Source organism: Brachycentrus maculatus, unplaced genomic scaffold (genome assembly GCF_059751285.1).
Source record: "Brachycentrus maculatus isolate JH-2025_06_01 unplaced genomic scaffold, ASM5975128v1 h1tg000176l, whole genome shotgun sequence".
Lineage (NCBI taxonomy): Eukaryota > Metazoa > Arthropoda > Insecta > Trichoptera > Brachycentridae > Brachycentrus > Brachycentrus maculatus.
The window spans coordinates 642,763-667,692 of NW_028280928.1; the positions used below are offsets into that span (position 1 = coordinate 642,763).

Here is a 24,930-nt window from a genome sequence, read left to right on the forward strand (position 1 = left end):
ATTAATGAATGAAATATTTAATACAGCCCTAGCAAACACAAATTGCGCCCCGAGGCGCATCGATGACCTAAAATTTACCCAAAGGCCGCATCGACGATTACAAGAAATTTCATACTTATTTTTTTTTAAGCACATATTATAAATAATTTAAATGCAGAGATATCATAAAGTACAATCAGGGTAATGATGAAGAAAAAAATATGACTACAACCAGATGTGAGAAGAACTTCACGGTGGATGATGTGATGCTCTTAGTGGCGCTATACGCTTCCTGTATTTATTTTCAAATGTACATCAATTTTGAATGCACACTTTAAACAAGTGAAAAGGTGTGTATTAAGCAGATCCAAAATTTATAAGGAAACAAACACGCATGTTGTATGAATTTTTACTGTTAAATGCAACCTACAACACTTAAAACTTTATAATACTAAGCAACAGAAATCTCTTGAGGAAGGTGAGATATACAAATTTGTAAGAGGGAAAAACCTGCCCCTGGCATTTAATTCCCTCCCATTTGAAATATAAATGAAATTTATTGCCTGGGGGCAAAGTATTTCTAGTAGGAAAATACTACCTTTCTCATTTTTTAAATCATCTACCTTTCTAAAACTACAAAACATGAAAAAAGCCTTCATAGGAAATAGAAACTGAAGAAACGCAAGTTGCATTATCATTATTATTATTATTGCATAATCTATTATGCAAATATTTTATTTATGACGATTTGTATGAGAATATGACCAACACAACTTGAAACTAACTTTTTAGTTAGTACCTCAGAAAAAATAACTAAAGTCAAGTAACTCTGAATTCTAGCTATGGCTTATGCAACATCGCTTATCATGTCCCTACTTTGGCTTCAACTTCGTAAGTTTTATAGCCTAAATGTGAGTGGTTTTCTCTGTATGATCAAAGTTCTAAAAATTTAATTTAATTCTTGGCAAAAAATATTTGGACGACTTTTGCATTTATGTTGACCCTGTAACATCTTGATAAATAGGAACTGTTTATTTGACACGATAAACTTGCTTATTAGGGAAAATATATTTTAGTTATAAATTTTGCCGCTAGATTGGCTATATGTCATGCGTCATTTTGTGGGAAGGCTTGTCATATGTTTTTACTTCCAAAATAAAAGGATTTTCTTCTAAATTTAGCTATTTGTGTCTTGTGATAATTTGATATTCATCATAAAATATTACTTTTCAATTACGATAAACGCATACTTGCAGTGATGGTTATAAAGTGCGCCAATTCTTGCGTGAAAGTATTTATACTACTTAAACACTTGTGAATGAACGATGTCAACCGGAATTTACGAGGTGTGACCCTAAAATTCAATCGACACCTACAAGTAATAATTTATCCCGATGGTTGTTTATATGCCTGATATGACCATCAGTAATATGCCGGGTTCTCATTCAGTTTTTGCTCGAAAATAATGCGTCAAGAGTTGTGTGTACATTTTAAGGGCGTAACGTAATGTTTTGGTTGTGGGGTGAAGATGTAGGGGGTTGGAATTGAACCCGGCAAGTGAGAAATCGGACAAAGTGGGTGCTTTGGAGGAAATAAGCATGTGGGGCGGGCTGGAGGCGGTGCTGGCGGTAGCTGTCTGCATAACCCTCGTAGTTGTGCTGGCGGCTTGCGTTTGTGGATGTCCAAAAGACACCCATAAGTAAGTTACACATTCCTTCAGTTGCTTTTTATTTCATGTTATTTGTCGCCTATTTGTGTAGTGCTTCTGTATTGTATTTATTAAACTTGTCAGTTGGTTGTAATAATGTTATTCTAAATTAGTGAGTGGAACCATTCTTTAAGGTTATCTTTCCCTTAGTTTTTTGTGCAATATACACGGTGACAGACAAATTTTCTTTACTGGCATTTTACAATTTAAAAAAAAGTAATAAACACATGGTATTTTATCATTAATTATTTTTTTTATCAACATTTGTTGAAAAAATGAAAATTAAATGAAAAGTATAGCTTATTGATATGAAATTAATTTAAAAAATACTTAGTGCACTTTAAAACTATTCAACATATAAATAAAAAAATTACTAATGTTCTCTCAATTTTATGAATCATTCAGAAAAAGTCATTTATTGATAAATGCTAATAAATTTTCAACAATCCATACCAGCAATGTTTAGTGCAATGTTTATCCTATGATTGAAAAAGATCACCATATTGATGATTTTCGTGTGAAGAACGATGACATATATAATGTGTTCTAAATATGCTATCAGAAATCTTTTATTTTTATTATTACTTTCAGTTTTTTTATATTGGCGATGCACTGAAAATACTATTAAGATTTTAAATATACCAAAAAATATATTTTCCTCACAAAGATAATTTGCCTGTCACATGTTGAATACTCAAAGTTCAGATTTTATATAATTCTTTAATTTTATAATATATTTTATTAGTATTTAAATCAAGGTTGAATAATAATGTAATTTTCTTATTCTTGAGATTTTTTTATTAAGATTAAAATTATCAGATATTATTCGAACGTTTATTGCCATTTGATGCTAGAAATGCCTATGTCATAAATATGTATTCTGTGAGAGATTTTCGACTTCTACTTATTTTTTATTTTTCTTTCTTTAAAAAAGAGAAATATTTGTGTTTTTATTATTTTCAAAAACACTTCAATTTCATACTTTTTCTGTAAGCCTAGGCGGCTCATTTTTAAAAATAGATATTATTATTTTGCCAAGCCAAAATGTTAGAAACAATCAAATGTTGATGTTCATTTAGTTTGGATAAAATGTTGACTTTTTTTGGTAAAGCACCCACAATTCAGTGATACCTAAAATGGTTGCATTGATCCTAGCAGATTTTTTCCAAACTTGCCCATGAAATCTCATATTTTTACAATATTACTTGTTTTTAAAATAAAACATGTATTTTTTTATCCTTGGGATATGTCACAGAGGGGTGATTTTGTGATGATTCCTTTATCTTTCAACCACTGTTTACCCACTCCGATCTTCTTCATACCTTCTTCATACTTCTTATGGTTCTAGACCATTCTCATACATTCCTTTTTGGCAATATTGGCGATATCATCTACCCACCACGTCTATTGATGCCCCACGTTTCTGCGTCCGGTTCTTATCGCCATTTTAAAACTTTTTTCCTCACCTGCCGAACATATCCTCTTGTCCGGAGATATCACTTGGTCACTCCCATTTTCTCTAAACTCTTTACAACTACATTCACAATATCATTTGTGCGTATAGTTGTTGCACATAATTGTTCTCAGAATCTCCACATTTCTCATTTGGTCTCAGATAGAGATGCCTACCATGATATGGTCCATCGCTCTCTGCGCCATTTGTAGTCCCCGAATGGTTTGCTTATTGACAGTCCATTTCTTCACTCTGTAAGTCATTACAGGTATGGTATTTGCTTGTACACTTGACGTTTGAGGTTCATTGGCACTGATTTCTTGCCATATACCAATTTTCATATTTGATAATTAGAAATCAAACGACCAAAATGATTCACGGAGGTTGTTATGCTTGTTTTTTATGGTTTCACAATTTGTGGATGTACGTCATAAACACCTGGTTAAAAAATATACATTTTACATACAGCAAATATAGACATTGCTAACATTAAAAAAATCAGAAGAAACACTTCAAAGTGCTTTATGATATAAAACTTGGAATAACCAAAATCTGACATAGACACTTCAAGTAAGTTCTCCAATATAAGATATTAAAATAATTATATGATAACAAATCTATTTTACTGTCATCAAAAATTCGAAATAGAGATAATATCTTGTTGAACGGTTCGATATGTCATTTTCATTGAAAACATGCAATTTGAAAATATTTTATAGTTATTTTAATACTTTCATACTGTAGTGTTTGATATGTTAGGGTAATGAGCAAGTAGTCCCAGTTTTAAAAAAATACAAAAGGTCAACATGAAAATGATTGTATTTTCATAATAATATTTTATTGTGAAAATACAATATTGTTAACTTGATTTTCTCTTGCTTTGATGCAATTTTCGATCGAGGTAACATATTATTAATTTATTACTTATTAATTTTTTTACAAAAATGTTAGTAATATTAGTAAATAATCACGGTGAGTGGTTATATACTAATATTACTAACATTTTTGTAAAAAATAAATAAGTAAAAATGACTAACCACAAAGTAAATGCTTTAAATATTGATAATATTGACAATATACTAATTTTTTCACTGGATTCTGATGTAGGATATTATAACTGAAAAAGATGTTTTCATTTATTCAACGCAATTCTCACATTATTCAATATTCATATGCAATATTCTCACATTAAAATTAAATTTGTTGTTTCAGCATTCACTTTGTGGTAAAGACACGATAAAATCTAAAAGAAAACACTTGTTTTTTACCACTTGAGTTATATTTACTTTATTTCAACGACTAGTTTCGTAAGCTACAGATGCTTCCATCTTCGAGTCTTAATAAAAACATATTTTATATGAAGACCCGAAGATAGAAGCATCTGTTGCTCCGAAACGAGTTGTTAAAATAAAATAAATATAACTCAAGTGGTAAAAAACAAATATTTTCTTTTAAATTAAAAATTAAATAATTTAGAAAACGAGAATTGTTTTTAAATATTAAATGACTCATTTCTCCGCTTGCTTCGAATTCATACACATTCTGTGTGCTTAACACAATAATATAGTTGACCCCCAATATCATCATCGATCAATATACATACTGAATATCATCGGGGGCATTGGATTATAATATGCAATCCATGTAAACCACACCGTCGTGTTTGCACTGTGTTTATTTGTGTTTGTTCAAGAGAGTTTATAAATGGCTACATTTACACAATAATGAAATAATTAACATACTTTTTTGTTTATTCACGAGTCAACCATTATTTTGAAGGTTATTTTGTTATTATACCAATTTTGGAGATACATGTATTGCAATATTGCCAATATAATGAAATTATTTTCCTATATTGTTAGCAAAGTATTTTTTTCTGAAATTCCATTGGCTTAATGTTGTTCATCTATTCAACATTTTCTTTGTGGAATAATAAGATATTTTTTTTAAATACACCACTAAAAATTCATTATTTGAAGATTTCATAAAAATACTAAACTCATTTTCCGTTGTAGTTTTATTTGATAATTTCAGTAGTTTAAAACTTTTTCTTTTAACTCTTTTTTCGTGTGAATACATTCAAAGATGAATTAATTTTATTTAAATTTATTTGAATTGAATAAATAAAATTTAATTTATTTAATTATTAATTAAATAATAATCCGGATAATAATAACCGCATCCCTTCTTATTATACCAGAAACTTCTAATTCAATATTTTTTACTGTCTTACATTATTAATTTACTGTCTTACATAATTATATTGTCTTAATTTTTTGTTTTTTTAAACAACAATCTACTGTAAATTAGTGTATTTTTACACTAAAATAAATATCTTTTTTTATGGAAGATTTATGTTTATAATTCTTAGATTTGCAGTAAAAAGTTTTGATCAATGTAACATTTTAATATTATTTGTATTACAAATAAAACATTACTACATTCTTCCTTATGAAGTTACTACATTCTTCCTTATGAAGTGCTTATGGCTCTCACATTATTTTTAAATAGTTTCATATTAAATTGGCCCTTAAGATGTTCTGCTAGGTAGGTGCTTGAAATTGACATCATTTTTTTTTCTGAATGCTAACTGCGCCACGTGTATTTGGTGAGTGGGTATTGAGTACATTCTGTAGTTTAATAGATTTAGCCCTAGTTCAGATGAAGCGAAAAACTTTAGTACTGCCGCAAATCCAGTTTTCTGGATTAGGAGTCAATGAAATTCATAGTGTGATAATAGCCCTTTTTACCTCGACTTGTCCGCGACTGAACTCAAAAAACTTCCATTTCAATACAATGTATTTATATTACATCTAGTACCTTATAATCGCTTTATCTGTACAAGGCCTTAGATTGAGTATCATTCCTGTCACCCTGGCATTTGTTTAGCAAAATGTGAGTGACATTTTGTATAGTATGCATGTTCCATTGGTGTATTGGTATCAGATTGGATCGATAAACAGAGAGTTTTGACAATTTCATTTGAATTTAAACACACTAAGTATGTATCTGAATATGTCCTTCGTAGTGTAATGGTAAACGCACACGCCAACCATGCATATGAAGTCCCGGGCTTGGTTTCCTGGAAGATTGAATTAAATATGAAATAATTTATTATCTCCAAATATTTATTTAAATTTCTATCATAAAATAACAACTTATTAGTTTTTTCTACATAAATTTTATTTTAAGTGACCCAGTTTCATCGTAACCGACGTCATCAGACTGGTCTGATGATGTCGGTTATGATGCACCCGGTCGCTGGTCAGATAAAATTTATGTGGAAAAAACTATATAGTTGTTATTTTATTATATAAAATGCAATTCCACCAAGAAATGTCAGTACAAAACTTAAATCTAACAACGTATTCCAGCCTAATCATTTTACCTGTCTTCATATATTCAACGATCGAGTTCACATTGCGTCAATCTGATGCAGTATTCAATTAACCTTTTGGGTGCGGTAGAGCCCAGAAAAAGAAAAAGAAGATAAATTAATTGCTATAAGAATGTAAACAACATATCAATATACCAACATAACAATGTGTCACTCATATTTATGTAAACGTTATGTAGTCTATACAATGTAATTTTGTGGTTAGCTTTGTGTGTTGTGTCCCGTCACGTGTTGTTGTGTTTGTATAGAAGTGAGTTGGTCGGCACCGCAGGGGTCGTGAAGCTGCGCTTCGAAGAGGAAGCCCCCCCACCCTCCCAGACCACCCCCCTCTCCACCAAAAGGTGATTACATTGCTGATATTTATACGAGCATGCTATTTATTTACTCTGTATATGTATATGAGGTGTAGAATAATGAGTGCAAATTTATAAAATATGCCTTTAAAAAAATTTGCTCTTAAAATCTTTTGCCATAACACACAAAAAAAATGAAAAGGTTGGTCACTTAACGAGTGTCATTTTGCATAACGAGTTACAGAGAAAGGCCAAGTCTCCTTTTCACGACATTAACTTGTGAGCCATTAACATTAACTTTTTCGGAGACTCTTTTGACTTTTCATACCGTTTTCTTTGAAATATTAGATTTAATGCACACAATATAAGATTACAGAATTAACTGGGCTATTCTCTGTTTATTTATACGTGGAATATTGTAGGGCATCGGCGCAGAACAATCAGCGCAGCCTTCCGGAGATCCCGCCCCCGGTACCGCGTCAGGACAGCGGTGACACGGCCTCGGAACTCTACGCCACCGTCGGCACCAACCAACGTGAGTACACCTAATACCCCATTCAACATACTCTACATCAGTGCTCCGCAACCTTTTCTCACCTACACATACACCAAAATTCTTCCTAGAATTGTGCGGCACACTAAAAGCTAAAATATATATTCGACCATATCGCTCACTCCTTTCAAGAACGTCATAAAGCAAAAAACTTGATTTTTCAGGAGAACGTTTTAAAGTTTCAAAATATAATATAATGCATTAAAAATAAATATCAAGCCACTTATTGAACTTTTTTCTGTGCAACAGATCTTTTGAAGTAAAACCTGAAGGTTTTTTCTACATTTGAAAAATATTTATTATGTTTAAAAAAAAAATTTAAACAATACCTTTTCTTCGAAATGCAAAAACAACACTTTCTGCCCTGCAGCGGGTAAATATTAAGTTAAAAATATGCCGCTTTTGCTGGGATATAGTACATTTTCTGGGCATTCCGAAAACATGCATTTATGACGTTCTTGAAAGAGTGAGCGATATCTGCTCCCTATGTGGAGCATTTAAAGCCCACAAACTACCTCCAGGCTTTTCATTGGGCGCCAGCTCCCTTGCATCCTTCCAAGTCAGATCCGCGTCCCGAACTGTAGACGAGAAATGCCGACGACATGGTCAGCAGTGGTCGTCCTGCGCAAACCTGATGCATAATGGTACTAATATCAATATAAAAACATTAAATATGTAATTCCTTTTGTAATTTTCTGACTTTGAAATGAGGCGGCGCAGAAGGTAAAAATACCCTTCCCGTCCTTAAGCATCAATCGACCGAACGGGTAGAAATACCTTTCCCGTCCAAAGTGTGTTAATTTTATCGATAATGCTTATCTCACCTTCGCATTCTTTCCTTATTTCACCATTCGAACATCTGTACATAATGACTTTGAATTATTTATTGTTTCAAAACATAATCCCACACTTAGATCTTTTACAATATGAACGCTCATGCAATAGAATAATATAAATAATCCTCATATGAATTATTACGTTCCATTTATCCTTCCGCATGATATACGTTTATAGATGTATGACACTATTTATCCAATCTAAATTGAGTTTTAAATCGCACAGATATAGTAAATATTATTTTAATTATCATTTCCTGTCTATAAGATTTCAAAGGAGATTATGTAGATTTTTTAAAATATATTAACAAGACAAATCTTATCTTATTTGAATAATAATACAAAACTAATCATCACGCCGGTTCTCCGCAGGGGTAGGCAGAGAGAATAGAACACCACACCACTCCATCTTTAAAAATAATAATAATAAATTTTGATAATTTTTATAGCGCCATTTATTATTTTTTTGACATCTCATCAAAGATGAAGAAGACTATGGAAGTCTGGGCATTTACAGGGCTGACGACTGTCATAGGCTGGTTCAAGTGATTACTTTACACACATGTAACATTCACCAATTCTACCCATTATTGACAACCACACTACTCAAATTCTCGGAAGTTCTATATATATGAACCAATTTTGAAACATTGTTCTTAAATCACAAGAACTTCACTAGAGACATCTATTGGTGAGATGAAAAGAAGCTTTTTATTGAGCAGAAACTCTTTTATTAGTATGTGAGGTCCGAATCCTGGATTATATATAATCACATAATTTCTAATTTTCTATTTTGCTCACTCCTTTCAAGAATGTCATAAATCAAAAATCGTCAATTTTCAGTTGTGCATGTTTTCGGGATGCCCAGAAAATGTACTATATCCCAGCAAAAGAGGCATATTTTTAACTTAATATTTACCCGCTACAGGGCAAAAAATGTTGTTTTTGCATATGGAAGAAAGGGGATTGTTTAATTATTTTTTTAAATGTATTAAATATTTTTCAAATGGAGAAAAAACCTTCAGGTTTTACCTAAAAAAATCTGTTGCACAGTAAATAGTTCAATAAGTGGCTTGATATTTATTTTTAATACATTGTGTCATATTTTTAAACTTCAAAAACGTTCTCCTGAAAAATCAAGTTTTTTGATTTATGACGTTCTTGAAAGGAGTGAGCGATTTGTTTGTAATTTTGTATTTTCCTTTATCACTTATATATTAATAAACAAAAAAATACGTATGAAATTACGTCCACCGGGCGTGACGTACTGACACGTCCTAGTGAAAGAGTTGGCGCCCATTGTATGTTGCGTAATTAAAAAGTGAACTCCCCGGTTAACAGGTTATTAAATTACATTATAAATTATTTTCACGATGAGGCGTAAATAATAAAAAATAACATAAGCGGTGACGTTTAGGGGAGGATGGGTTAGAATCATCCCTCTGGGGAAAAGGGGTGGAAGTTGTGATTTAAATGTACTACCTGGTTGTAAAAATACATCTTTGTACTTTAAGTTTTTTTTTTTTTTCAGGGGTTTCTGAGCACAATTCTCCAGTGGCTGCTAGAAGTTCTGACCATCCCTATGAACATGCATACGCTAGATTACAAGATGGGAGTTTAAGGTATGCCGTTTTAAATGTTAAAGCTACGTACAGTAATACCCTGCTTAGGGTGGGTAATCTGTACTAGCAATAGCACGCTAGGCGGGTCTTTTTTCCACATTAAAAAAAAAAAAAAAAATACAGTGGAACCTCTCATAATGAGTGATTCGCATAGTGACAAAAAATGTGATTTTTTTTTATTCAGTAAATACCACTATTTCTAAAAATCTACTGTGACACGTGTTTCGATGCATTCTGCATCATTTTCAACCACCGTACGGTACGATGCGGTGTTTGGAAATGATGTGGAATGCATTAAAACATGTGTCACAGTAGATTTTAAGAAATAGTGGTACTTTTTTATTAAAAATGGATAATTTTACTAAAAATTAAACACTTGAATAATCCACTTAATTGAGTTTTATTTTTATTTTCGACTAGTTTCGAAAACGACAATTGTTTTCATCTTCTGGTACAAATTAAAACTAACGAATAAAAATAAATTTAGGTGTATATATAGGTTAATAAATATAGGTAGGGGGGTTAAGGAACAACATTTTTTGTAAAAGGAAACATTAATAATAATGGTGACGTATTTTGAAACAGTATATTTTTAATTATTGTTTTATCTGAATTAAAATTTTTATGTATTTCTAAATTTTCTAAATTATTCATGACTTGACCTTTATTTGTAACAGAGTGTAATAATTTAAGTGTATGAGAGTCAAATGAGTGGTTAGTTTCCATGATATGATTTGCAAATTCCGAAAAATAATTACTTGTTAGTCCAAGACGATGTTCTCTAATTCTAATTCTTAGACTTCTCGCAGTTTGGCCAATATATTTTTTATCGCAGTCACCGCAAGAAATTTCATAAATACCGCTTCTATCTAATATTACCTATATTTATTAACCTATATATACACCTAAATATATTTTTATTCGTTAGTTTTAATTTGTACCAGAAGATGAAAACAATTGTCGTTTTCGAAACTGTCGTAAATAAAAATAAAACTCAATTAAGTGGATTATTCAAGTGTTTAATTTTTAATAAAATAATCATGTCGTTCCACAAAGTTAATGCCGAATCTATAAATAATATAAAAATGGATAAGTTTTACCACAAAGTGACTGCTGAATCAATTAACCTGATCCACGCGGCTCGCATAACCGTATGTGTTTTAACAAAACATGCCCTATACGCTGCTGACATGAGCGTATGTGTTTTTACTTTGCTCCAAGTTTCGAACCTCAGTTCAACTTGGAGGGATTTTTTCATGGTGTGGAACTTTGGATAAAATAATACGTCAATCCTTGGCCTCATGACATGTGTTGAAATATCTGACTAATAATTTGTAACATCACAAGGATAAATAAAAGAACAGATCCCTGATTTTTCTTGAGGTCGGTAATTAGTCCGCGCCATAATCATGCCCTATATATCTGTCTCACTCTCGATGCTACGCATCGCCAGTGGGTAAGAGTGACATACGATGCGTGCTTTGATTTATTTATGTTACGATCTTATTTGTTTGTATTACGGTATATTTCAAGAATAATGTGACACAAGTGTATTATAGAGTACCGAAAAGGCACAATGAATCCCATTGAACGTTTTTGTTTAGAAAAATAAATCGTTTCCTAACTAAATACATGATAAAAGTAATCATTTAAAAAACGGCGAAATACCGCCGCGCACGGGCGTCTCTCAGGAACAAAGTTAACGCGGTTAAAAGGTTAATGAAAAAATGTTAAAAAGTTGCTCCGTTAACTAGCAACATTTCGCAAAACCTTGTTCCTTTTTCACGACATTCTCTTGTGAGCTGGAGCTGTGACTGTCAAAACATAAAATGTTTCGCTTAACGAATAAGATTCTGGAAAGAATTATGCTCGTTATGGGAGGTTCCACTTTATGTGTCTGTTCACGAGACGAAATCATAAAAGCGTTTTAAAACATTTTAAGATATTTCCTAATTTCTAATCTGTTTAGTTCTCTCTCTTCCTTTACACATTTTATAAATAAAAATGTGTTAAATACATTGATATTCAATTACTAATTGCTTTATCTTAATCCAATTTATAGCAGTATCTAATATAATTATTTCCTAACAGTATAAAATTCCCTGAAACAAATTTTGCAACAATCAATCCAACAATCATGTCATCACTGTTGGATTATCATTTATTTTTATTTTTAATACTTTCAATTCAACAGTATCATTTGATGTTGTAACCCTACAAATTATATATCAATTGCCAATTTTACAGGAGTGCTAACAATATCAGATACTGGATTATACAACCTGCGTATGATATATCAATATTATTTGTATCTCAATTTGAGAAGTTTCTATCGTTTTTATATAAAAGAAAATAAAAGTCTAGGCATTTACAGGGGTTACAACCCGGCATTTGGCTGATATAAGTGATCACTTTATTCACTTGTATATATCTATCAAATGAAAAAAACCAACAACATTGCATATATACAACTTTCAAAAATTAATGGAATAATCTTCTTCTTTGAACCTTTGTCCACACCCCAATGGTGCATAGGGTACTGCATATAACGTTTATCATATAAACGCAGTGTTATCTTGATCGTTAACACATGAAGGAAAGGTGTTCAGCCCTCAGTTTTAGGTACAAGTCCAGGGTGATATTAAATAAATATTATAGTGAAAAAATCGCTTATATTTATTTGACCCCCCCTGGGAATCGAACCCGGGACCTCCAGAATGTTAGCCGAGCGTCCTGACCATTACGAAGACGGACATTAATCAATGGAATATAGATGTTCAATAATGGGCAGAATGGCGAAGTATATAAAGTGACCAGGCCGTAATCTCTGGGATGCTCAGACTTTCATCTTCTTTCATACAAAAGCGATCAATACTTCATCTCAAGTTGAGCGGCCATAATATTGATATATCGTCCATAGGGTGTATAATCCACTGTCTGATGTTAATGTCATATTGTTAGGACTCCTGTAAAATTAGGTATTGAAATATGATTATCTCATTTTCAGTATCATTGACTTATCGTACACATTATCATTTGTTTATATGTAAAATGTCTATCTGCGATTCTTGGATAAGAGAGAGTAGAAACATTAGAAAAAACCATCAAGCCTTATATATTGATTCAAAAACACTCTTTCCTGTGTTCCATATATATATTGGAATAATTATTATTATTTTTAATTTAGACTGATAAATTCCATGGATAATTAGATAAGTTTTACTTTTTTATTATTATAAAGTATTATTATTGCCTGAAAAATGCTATATGGAAAAATCCTGAGATGAAGATCGGCAGCAAAATCAAGATTTACAAAACTTGTGTCTGACCCATCATGACGTATGGAATCGAAAATAGTAATAAGAAACGCCAGAATCAGGGAAATTTACGAGATCAAAGATGTCGTTAGGTGAGGAAGGCAACGAAGGAGACAATGGTATGCGCATGTGAGGAGAACGGAACCATCCAGACTCCCCCACATCGCACTGTACGGCCAACCCCATGGTAGACGACTCCCGGGCAGACCACCAAAGAGATGGGTCGACATCGCAGGAAGCTAATCCCTCTTAAAAACAGGCCACAAGGCCTACAACAAGATGATGAAGAAGACGATTATTATTGTTTATAGTAACTTATATTTATAGTTTTATGTATATTTTACGGATTAAGCTAATGATGTTCCAATTCATTATTTTTTGCATTATGTATTCATAGTTGTATTTTTTAGAACTCCAATTTTTTTACTATATTTCAGAGTGGATGAGCCAGCTATAGCGAATGAGGTATTGGTATCAAACGCTAATGGGTCCCTCCCTCTGCTCAGTGGTGCCGTGGAAGAGTCTCAATCAAGTCCCGGTAATACTTTCTTTTCTGTCAAAGTTAAAATGAATAGCTTTGGATGGTGAAGGAATGATAAAATGGGTTAAATGTAATACAAAGATGCCTTTTGGGCGATTGTCCTTTACCCGGAATTTGACCGTCCGGCAGTCCCGTTTTAAAAATGAAAGCGCAACGTGTTCACGCACCAATCAAGAGCACCGATCCGAAAAAATATGGACAAAAGCACATCCCAATCCAAGCCAATCGTCGTTTTCAAACGCTAACTGACGTGCCGGACCAATGTGGTAGTGGACAAACATCCTTTGTTTTGATAATTTAGTTAAAATTACTATTCGTCTTTTTCCCATAAGTAACCAATTATAGAAAGAAATGATTCGATACAAAAAAGGACAGCTGACGACAATACTTTGGGAAGATTAACCGTCATCACCCGAAGTATCCAAAAATTATACATGCTTCGAAAGGGGGTATGTGAAAGACTCCAGCAGTATTCATTGAAATATTGTATATAATAATTTGGAGTTTGCGACCAATAAATAACATTAATATAAACGTAAATATCAATGAAATATAATTTGATGAATTTGAGTATTCGGCTGTTGGATCAGGTATGGATGAATTTGACTGTGGATCGCGAGAATATCTATCAATAGAACAAATTGAAGTACACACTTTTTTAATATTTTTTTAAACAAAAAACGCAACATACCCCTAAGTATTATGAAGATTAGAGAAAATATCATCCAAATTGTTTAAATTAACTTATTATCAAGTTATGTAATGAAATGTTATTTTAGGGTGATTTCAATTCCCCCTCTTAGGTTCGGGTAGGTTAACCCTTTGCACTCAAAAGTTTTTTTAGTGTGTGCATGCCGCCAACTCTTGAGACTTTATCTATTGTATTGTGTTTATATGATTCAAGTTTAATTATATTGAAAAGTAAAAAAAAACATATATTAAAAATATTGAGTATTAAGGGTTTATTTTCTTGGCGCTATAACGGCAGCATTCAAGTAGTACAGCTAACCATGCATGCCGCCTTTATGGCAGCTTTCAAATGCTAAAAGTTAAATTTTCTCTAAATCTTTAATTTTAATCTTTAAATAAAGACAAATATTTGTGTTTTTATTCTTTACACAAATAATTCAATTTCATACTATTTCTGTGAGCCTAAGCGGCTCATTGTTAGAAATAGGTATCAAATTGTAGTAGAGTGGGTTCGAACCGAGAAACTCTGACTTAAGAGCCCGCGTCACTAACCACGGGACCACAACCCGACACGACATTTATTAAACACCATTCACGGAATTCTGTCTATTACATTGAAATGGTTGTCTATTTCAGAGGTGGTGATAACGGCCAGTGTGGCCATCAGCGGGCAGGTGCCCTCCAGCCGGGAGCTGCCGTACATGACCCCGCCCATCGTGGTTCCTGGAGCCGGAGCTGCGCCTCCCGCGGCCCCCGCGGCCCTGCGCCCCCCCGCCCCTGCTAATGCTCAGCAGCAGCATTTTAGCGGAGACTCTGTAGACTCTACAAGTAAGAGTCAAATTTATTTTTTAATGCCTTCACAAAGGAAGCAAATAATTTATAACAGTTTACTAACTAACAGAAACAATTTTTTTCATGGAAATTTATAAGCTTTACGATCTTTCATTACCCGGTTTATTTTAAACATATTTTTATATATCGGACTTTCGGCTTTAAAGGACACCCACCTTGAACTCCTCCCAATTAGTCCATTACATCAAAGTTTTACTGTACTATTGTAAAACATATATTTTTGTTTGTGGTTTTTAATCCGCTTCCCGGTTAACTTGCCGCTTAAGAGATTAAGAGATTTTTTCACTCTAATATTTATTCAATACTACCCTGGACTAGTACCTGAAGTAGAAGGCATGTGTTAATGATCAAGATAATACTGTGTTGATATTATGCAGTGCCCTATGCACCATTCAAAAAATACTGTTTCACCAAATACTGACAATATGTTGAATGTCGTGTTTCCAGAGGGCTACACCAGCATCAGTGTACGAGAACCTCTCAGTACTATTCGAGCCAACATTGCCAACAACAGACAAACACAACCACACTATGCTACGGTCTCCGATGATTCTGGTAAGAAATAACAAATTAATTGATAATATTTACGTTTAAAAAATTTATGAATAACCCAAACCACAAAGCCTCGTTTTTTGTAATTGGTGGAGTTTGACCCGGAATTATTATATAATCCAGGATCTTTCTAACTACACCACAGTGTCTGTCAAAATGAAGAATGATTTAACATCTTAACAGTCTTAACAGTAGTAATTTTGTTATAACGCAAGAATTTTCCCCGCTTATGTTCCCTTTTCGTAGGTTAAATTCAAGAAATATTGGTGCTTTGTTGTATTTTCATACCTAAATTATTTATCCTTTTTTTCCTTCTTGGTGGATTATTTATGCTTCATGTGAGAACAATCTATGTATCCCAGCAATTTATTTGTTAAAAGATATATGAAGTTCCAAAAGCGAGATCATTTTTTAAAATCTTTAATTTATAAAAAAATTATGACAAATACATTATCACATATCGTAGTCGTACAGGAGAAAGTGACCAAGTAACGAAACTTAAAATGTTCAGGAGGGCCATTTAAGTCACTATAGCTTGGCAAGAAAATAAACATTGATGCAGTTACTCATTTTTAACAAGTCAATATATTGTACTTCTATGTTTTAAATCGTTTGGGAATGTTTTCAGGGCAATGTTAAGCTAGTAAGATATCAAATAGTCAATAATAACATTTTGTTATAAATGCACTTGGTCACTTTCTCCTGTATGACTACGATATCTGAAAATGGGCTGGAGTAACTTATATTAGCAGTAACTTATACTGTTTTTTGTCAGCCAGGTTTTAGTTTAAGCTCTGTTTACACAATGGCTGCCTTCTCTTTTGGCTGTTCCACATAACTTCTCATTTATTTATTACTTTTTACAATACATTATTATATTTTTTGATGAACCCCTCACTCAGCAGAACTCGTGACGAGACGTTCATTTATATTATAAAAAATATGTATCTTTAAATTACAAATGATATAACATAAAATAAGGTAATAGAAACACTAACTACATAAATAACCACAGTTGAGCACGGTGAGAAATTGACAAGTACATACATAGTTTATATCATTGAATGATATTCTTCTTCATGAGCCCTCTGACCTCCGCTACTGGATAATAGGCCTCTTCCCTTCTTTCCATTTTCAATAAAAGATATATTGCAACAATAATAATGTGTTAGCTATCATCATTTATCTTTTTGTTCTTCTCTTGCCTTGCATTTTTCCCGGAGAAGTAAAATGTATGTATTCTACCAGATGAGATGTATGCGGCCATCGAGGAACCGTCCTCCAACCAAGTTTACACTAGCGGGTCGGAGACTTATGCCCAAATCCAGCCTCCGAGCCAGCCCCTACTGCAGGGAGGCCCCCCAGGGGCCGCCTCACCCCTCACGGCACAGAACCTCATGGAGCATTCCGCCGCTCACTCGGCTGACGGGGGCGAAACCAGCGCCAGGTAAAAAGTACTTTTAACACATTGTTGTCGGGCGGTTTTTTCATCAACCCCGTCCCTAACTAGTATACTGATTAGGGTCATTTACTAATCACAAGTAACCGCAAACCCAACTTCGATCTGCACATTGTTTTTTGGCGTCCTGCGCTGTACCAAAAGTAAGCAAATAGAACGCTTATGGGCGTCTCCCGCTCTCGGTTTAAAGAAGTTAGAAGACCCTGGACTGGTTCCTAAAGCACAGCAGTGACTTCGTGTAAGTAACGATCAAGATAATACTGCATAAATACCATGCAGTGCTCTATGCACCATTGGGTGCTAATAAGGATTAGAACAAGAGGTAAAATAAATATAAGTGTTTTTTTTTACTCTTATACATATTTATATAATTTTACTCTGGGCCTGGAACTTGAATGCAGGATGGATCACCTTACCTTCATATAATTAATAATCAACTTAACATTGCATCAATTTGATGCAATACCCCACGCACTATTTGGTGGGGATGAGGGTCACTAGGAAATATTTATTGTAGAAAGATCTATAATCTAACATGTATTTGAAACAATTCATACTGATGTGAATAATTATTATTGCGCATATATTAAACTTTACTTTATTTATTATTTTTGTTTAAGACGGTCAACAAGTGAGACACCCTCCAGACAGAGTCACCCCACGCACAAGCATACACGGCAAGGTACTACCATAAAATAATTTAGCATTTTAAATTTTGATCTAAATTTTTTTTAAGCCTAATATCCTTGTTTTTACACAATCCACAGTATAACCATTTTTTTTTCTTTTTATAAATATTGATGAGAAATTTAAAAAAAGATAGACTAAGTATAAATATAATATGTATGTATAAACTAAGGCCATTGACAATAGTATTTTTTTAAAGTAGGTACTGTCTCAATTATTTTTTTTATAATTGCCATAAACAAAATTTATTTGATGGTCAATTGGTTGAATAATAAATATAATTAAATTTTTTGTTTGTTTATTTTCATCATGCATTTGAAAATTTTAAATTATCATGAATGTGACTTGTTTTTTCTAGCTTCTAACTCCAGCTGCAGCAGTTCCGTGGGCACCCTGGGCTCCCCCAAACCCGAGAAGCGGCAAGCCAACTCTCCCCTCCCGCCCCCTCCCCCTCCCGCCACTCTCGACCCCCTCCCTACCGCCAGCACCTCCGTCCAGCATAAGAAGGGCCGCGACAGTCCAGTGCACCACGCCAAGGTGCCCACCGCCAAGCAAAGAATATCCAGCACTGGTGAGCATTTCTCCTGTGCACCTGCTTAAATACATTATAGGAATGCGGCAGTACCGCATCCCAGTGAGCACCGTAAAAATCTTCTAGGATGGCCCTAGGTAACAAAAGAGAAGGCTGAAAAGTGGGAAATATATTTTTTTCCTCCTTCCTTTCTTTGAGGGTAGATTCTGACAATTACCTTCTCCTCGTCAATGACAAATTTTGTCAGGGAGATAAGATCAAAAATAGTTGAGAACCTGTGATAAAGCAGTTTCTAATCATACAGTCAAAGCTGAGATTTTAAAATTAAAATAAATAATAACCATATCCGCTCCCTAGGTGGAGCATATGGAGTCCACAAACTGTCTCCAGGCTTTTCTGTCGGCTGCCAGCTCCCTTGCATCCTCCCAAGTCAGATCCGCGTCGCGAAGTTCTGACGAGAACTGCCGACGAATTGTCAGCAATGGTCGTCCTGGGCGGCGCGAACCTGATGCCTTGTAAAAGAGGCAAGCTTGATTAAGGCTCTCAGGAGGCATGCGGAGTACGTGGCCAAGCCAACTGAATCGCCTTTTTTTGACGACAGTTGTGACCAAGATTTGCTGCGTCCTACACCTTATCTCTTCATTCCTCACAAAGTCAAACCACCGCACGCCTAAGATTCTCCGCAAACACCTGTTCTCAAAGCTTAGTACACGGCTGCTTTGGGCCCTTATAAGGTGCCATGTTTCACAGCCGTATAAGAGAACAGGAGCAATGCAGGCATTGTATAGGCGGCATTTGGTTTTCACCGAGTATAAATCCGATCTCCAGACAGCCTTCATACTGTTGAATGCGGACCCAGCGAGTCCTAATCGCACTCCCAGTTCCTTTTGAAGGCTGCCATTTTCAGTCGCGTACACTCCCAAGTACTTGAAACTCTCGACCCTTTCGATGCGCTGGTTACTCAACGTCAAGGGTTGTTGGGCATCTAGGCATGAGCTGTTGCACAACACATGGGTTTTTGCAACATTTATTGTAAGCCCCATGTGCGTAGAGTACCTATTTACCCTGTCGACGATCAATTGAAGACCCTCGACGGAGTCATCAATTAAAACAGCATCATCTGCGTACTCTAGGTCGCAGAGTTTCCGGGAGGGGGAGATGGATATACCTCGGTCAGATGGTAATGACTTTCGAAGAATGAAATCCATGAGGATGATGAAGAGAAACGGTGCAAGGACGCAGCCTTGTCTGACTCCGGTAGAGACCCCAAACCAATCCGTGACAACATCGTCAACTCTCATTCGGCATTCACTATTGAGGTGAAGGGACTTAATTAGCTCCACTAATTTCGCAGGCACCCCATAAGCTTCCAGTACTTTCCAGAGTGTGGGCCTGTGCGGACTATCAAACGCTTTCTCATAGTCTACAAAACACATCGCCAGAGAACTGTTAAATTCCTGGCTCTGCTGTAGAATGTGGCGAATATTATGGATTTGATCCGCACAGGACCTGCCAGGCAGAAACCCTGCCTGGTTTTCTCTGAGCACCTGCATAATGGGGGCTCGGATTCTCTGCAAGATTACGTGGGCAAGCACCTTCCCAGGTACGCTGAGTAGCGTAATGCCGCGGTAGTTGTCACAGTTGAGTGGATCACCCTTCTTATGTAACACGGTAATCTCCCCATTTACCCAGTCTCTAGGGCATCGCTCTTCTTCCCACACACTGGACATTAATTGGTGTAAAGGGCCAATAATGCCAGTAACGCTGCATTTCAAGAATTCCGGGTGGATACCATCAACACCAGGGGCAGTCCCATTTTTCAATTTCGACACGGCAGCTATAATTTCTGCCTGTGTCGGTGGACCATCAGGTATGGCGACCGCCCGCGGAATGCTTGACGCAGCCTCCGTGGGAATATCGAGGATGATTGGAGGAGGAGGGCGATTCAAGACCCTGTGGAAATGATCACGCCATATTTCCTTTATACGATCCGCGTCAGATTCGGTAACTCCATTTGTGTTTTTCACAGCTCCAGGGGTTACCGAATTCTTTCCGCAGATCTTCCTTGTTATTTGGAATAATTTCCGCGTGTCATTTCCTTGGGCAGCATGTTCCGCCGTTACAATAAGAGAATCGAGATGACGGCGCTTATCGAGTCTGCATGATCGTTTGACTATACGATCTTGGCGCCTGTAGTCATCTCTGAGGGTGTCCAGTTGGTAGGGGTCACTTTCACTGTCCCTCAGTGCTTTTAAGTGAGCGCGCTCAGCCATCTTTCCCCAGGTCTCATCTGACATCCAATGGGGTCTTTCTCCTATCCTGGGGCCAAGAACCTCATTGGCGGAAGAGTTGAGAGCCGATTTGAGACTGGCCCACTGTGCCTCAATCGAGTCAACATTAATGGGCTGAGGATCGGTGTCTTGCTGGACACGTTGTCCGACCGTTTCCTCGAATCTCAATCTTATTTCGGCACTCTTCAACTTGTCTAAGTTGATTCTCTTCCGCCGAGGACATCTCGGCAGACGTTTGAGCTGCAGACAGATTCTTCCGACGAGTAACTCGTGATCACTATGAATGTCGGCCCCTCTGTAGGACCTGACATCGAGGAGCTCTCGCCGGTTAGCACGTTCATAGAGGATGTGATCTATCTGCGCTCTTGTTCGTCCGTCAGGGGAGGTCCAGGTGTACTTATGGATGGACCTATGGGGAAATAGCGTACCGCCAATGACAAGGTCGTTAATACTAGCGAACTCGACCAGTCTTTCTCCATTGCCATTGGCTTGCCCATAGCCGTGCCTTCCCATCACCGTTGGGGCAAGTGATGGGTCTGTTCCGACTCTCGCGTTAAAATCTCCCAATACTACCACGCGGGTTCTTCTTGGGAGAGAGGCGATGACCGCATGGAGAGAGTCGTAGAAGGCATCTTTTGTTTGGGCATCTGCAATTTCGGTAGGCGCGTAGCACTGTAGGACAGTGACAGAACTATCGGCCGTTTGGAGGGTGACGCGTATAAGCCTTTCAGAAATTGGTTCCCAACTAAGCAAGCACTTTGCTGCTCTTTCTGAAAGGAGAATTGCCACCCCTTGACGGTGATATCGTTCTTGGCCGGAGTGCAGACACATGTGACTATCCAACAACCTCTTTCCAGATCCTTTCCATCGCGACTCGCTCAGTCCTAGGATATCCAACTTGTAGTCATCCATGATACGAGTCGCGTGAATATCTTTTCCGTGGACCTGCATTGTCCGCACATTGTACGTTCCAATGCGGAAAGATGAATTGTTGGATAGGAGCCGTTTAGTGAGCGCAGTCCTAATACCACAGCCGGGTCGGGGGGTGCCAGAGAAGCCGGTGTCCGAGGCATTTCGTGGACTTATCGTAATCAAAGGGTTTAGGGAGGCAGAGTGATTGGCCCAGCGCTCCCGAGGCCTGAGGTCCGAGGACCCCTCAACAGGTCGGCTCAACCTTGTTTCCCGCTTTGTCTGGCCTCTCTTCACCAACCTGCTTGGCATGGGAGACCCTTCTGGTAGTTAGACTACCGCCATAGCCTGGTGAATCACTGAGGCACGCAAGCCCCCTCACCGCGACAAGGTGGGGATCAAGAGGGGATTTTAAAATTAAAGTACTTTTATTGTATAGTAGATAATCTGACAATAATTGGTTTATATATCTGTGGTGAAACGGAAGAGTGGCACAAGCCTGTAATATATACTTTACGACTTGTTCCCTTCTTCCGTTTCATCACAGATATACGGTTTACCACCGCTTTGTACTCTTTCTAATAACTCCATCTCGTTTCAGGAGACCTCCACAACAACCCTGACAAGCTCCGGAGAAGCCTTAATGAGAAGCACCAGCGGAACAACAGCTGCGTCAGTTCCTCGGACTTCTACGGCTGTAACTATCCCGTCGACAAGCACCGCTTTAGTTCCGGTGACTTGGCTAGATCCCTCGTTGCCAAGGAGTTGAACTTCACTCTGGACAAACCTGCTGTGGATAAACAAGCCGACGCCATCTACAATACGATAGACGGGACAAATGACATATATGCAGCCATCGATCAGGATGTTCCTCATAAAGCGACGAGTAATCCACCCCAACCTCCTCCTAGCAGTCCTCCCAAAAATCTTGACGATATGTACGCAAAGGTTGTCAAGAAATCTAAACACCATCATGACAGGTCTCAAGCCTCTTCCCGCTTGTCGAATTATGATGACGTCGAATCCGGTGGCGCGATCAAACTGCGTAAAAAAAGTGTGCAACATGAAGATGACAGACTATTTGTGTCGAGTGAAACAAAAAGATTCTCAGGTGCCAGCCCGACTAGTATTACCGTCCCCGATTCCAGCTACAGAAACTCCCCCTCCCCCAAAAATGTTAACAAAGAAGATCCCGGTTACGAGACAATTGACAGAGTGAGAAATAAAAATCATAGCTACGAAACCATAGACAAGAATGTCGCCAAACACAAGTCAGATAAAAACATTGATCCTGGATACGAAACTGTCAAGGAACCTGTCAAAAAACACGACAGCCAAAAACGAAAAACTATCCATAATATTTCTGGTGGAATGGCCCATCATTCGCATACTGAAATGCCCAGGTCTTCGCTTCAGGAAGGAAGAAATCATATTGGAATTGAACCTGGTTACGAAACTGTCCCGAGTGGTCCCGATAGCATGCTAAGTAATGATCCGGGATATGAACACATCTTACGATCAGAAAGGCGTATATCCGATTCCGATCCTAATTACGAAGTTCTAAGACCGCACGACTCGAACCCCCCGTACGCTTCCATTCAAAACAAATCGCAAATACCGGGGTACTCGGTTATCACTAAGAAGCCAAAGGTTCCGGACAGTGACTGGTTGGCCAACAACAACGATAACCCAAACTCTGAACCCAATTACGAGTCCATGCCGCACGAACCACTATACAACACGGGCAGTGAATCGGACCCTAATTACGAGTCTGTCGGGCCGAAAGATCCCAATTACGAGAGTGTAAAATACTTTGATGTGGCATTGAAAGAACCGCCTTACGAAAAGGTGAATAATGACAATCCTTCCGGATCGTTTCATAGGATGGGGTCCGCTTCTGGGTACGAACGAGTGAAGTCCATTTTGAAGCACACAGACAAAGAAGACCAAAATGACAACAATACAAATGGAGTAAGTTCTGGAACAAATGTACCCGGGGATGTGGCGCCAGTTGGGGATTACTTCCAAGTCTAGATATTAACGTGTTCCAACCACTAAATGTTTATCTGCCTAAGTATTATACTGTTAATGTTATTATTTATTTTATTTATTACAGATTATTTTTAAATAGTCTTCCACTGTATAAAATTAGTATTTTCAGTTTTCAAATGTGTGATGTTGATAATTTTATTATTAGGCTCTTGAATTTCTCTACATGACCATCGTATTTGTTTTGCCAACAATGATTTATTGAAAATGCCATCCAAATATACATTAGTTTCTCATCCCAAGGGTGGCTGTCCACTACCCGGTATTCCGTGTAATTTTACTGTCCGGCACGTCAGTTAGCATTTTAAAATGACGATTGGCTTGGATTGGCTTGTGCTTTTGTCCATCTTTCTTCGGATTGGAGCTCTTGATCGGTGCGTGAACACGTTGCGCGTAAATTCGATCGTCAAATCGTCGTTTTAAAACGCTAACTGACGTGCCGGACGGTAAAATTCTGTGTAATTCCGTGTAGTGGACAAACGCCCTAAGTGTGCTTAAAGTAAAGTATTTACTAAATGATATATGATTACATTATTAGAAAATCAGTACCCCAATCTAAAATTTTATGTATGAGGTTGATAAAAACAAACATGTATAAAAACACCATGATAATGGCGTAAGTAAATAACAAACATTTTTTTTTAAATCCTCATACTTTTCATCTATGGACAATTTTGTATATGTTCTACCATTAGTGGTACATGAACTTTAAATATGACATTAAAATTATAAGTTAATACTACACCCTTCAAATATTATTTTTACACCCGTTTTATATGTAAAGCAAACATTCCTACAAAAAAATAAAAATTCCATTTTTATATGATTTATGATTTAGATCATTTGTATTGATTATATTTAAATATAACCTGATTGATATTTATTCAAAACGATGGTGCATTTGTTATTTTTACTTAATTTATTATTAAAGTACAAGTAGGCTATTTCTATTGCACATATTTTAAAGTACATATTGAAAAGCATTTCCTGAGGATAGAATATTTTTCACTGTACTTAGCTGCTTAGTTCATCTTAGAACTGCGTATTTCTTACATGAAAGGAATAATGATCGTGTGTTTAAAGTGATTGTTTGAATTTAAATTTTAAAGCGAAAAAACATTAATTGATATGTGCTCTTATTTTCCTTTAGTTGCTCTTACTTTCTAGTTTTTATAATACTCAGATTCAGATAATGTTATGTACGCTGCCG

General features: G+C 36.1%; 1 protein-coding gene across 3 annotated transcripts; it reads left to right on the plus strand.

Moving 5' to 3' along the window:
- Nucleotides 1-1,080: 1,080 nt before the first annotated feature.
- On the plus strand, nucleotides 1,081-24,530 carry LOC148308076 (uncharacterized). 3 transcript variants are annotated; one of them, XM_088262343.1, is made up of 11 exons: nucleotides 1,081-1,678; nucleotides 6,786-6,878; nucleotides 7,253-7,365; nucleotides 9,751-9,841; nucleotides 13,596-13,696; nucleotides 15,026-15,217; nucleotides 15,689-15,796; nucleotides 17,042-17,240; nucleotides 17,873-17,934; nucleotides 18,298-18,510; nucleotides 22,273-24,530. In XM_088262343.1, exons 1-11 carry the CDS (start codon nucleotides 1,578-1,580, stop codon nucleotides 23,703-23,705), a joined length of 2,706 nt encoding a protein of 901 aa, XP_088118469.1. In that variant the 5' UTR covers nucleotides 1,081-1,577; the 3' UTR covers nucleotides 23,706-24,530. The 3 variants fall into 3 exon arrangements, with proteins under 3 accessions (XP_088118469.1, XP_088118471.1, XP_088118470.1); XM_088262344.1 differs by having other exon boundaries at nucleotides 1,452-1,678; nucleotides 22,276-24,530; XM_088262345.1 differs by lacking the exon at nucleotides 6,786-6,878 and having other exon boundaries at nucleotides 1,084-1,678.
- The last annotated feature ends 400 nt before the right edge of the window (nucleotides 24,531-24,930 follow it).

Coding starts and splice junctions, on each gene's coding strand:
- LOC148308076 (XM_088262343.1), top strand. CDS start 1,578: ATGTGGGGCGGGCTGGAGGCGGTGCTGGCGGTAGCTGTCTGCATAACC. Junction 6,879..7,252: donor ACCCCCCTCTCCACCAAAAG/GTGATTACATTG, acceptor GGAATATTGTAG/GGCATCGGCGCAGAACAATC. Junction 15,218..15,688: donor AGACTCTGTAGACTCTACAA/GTAAGAGTCAAA, acceptor TCGTGTTTCCAG/AGGGCTACACCAGCATCAGT.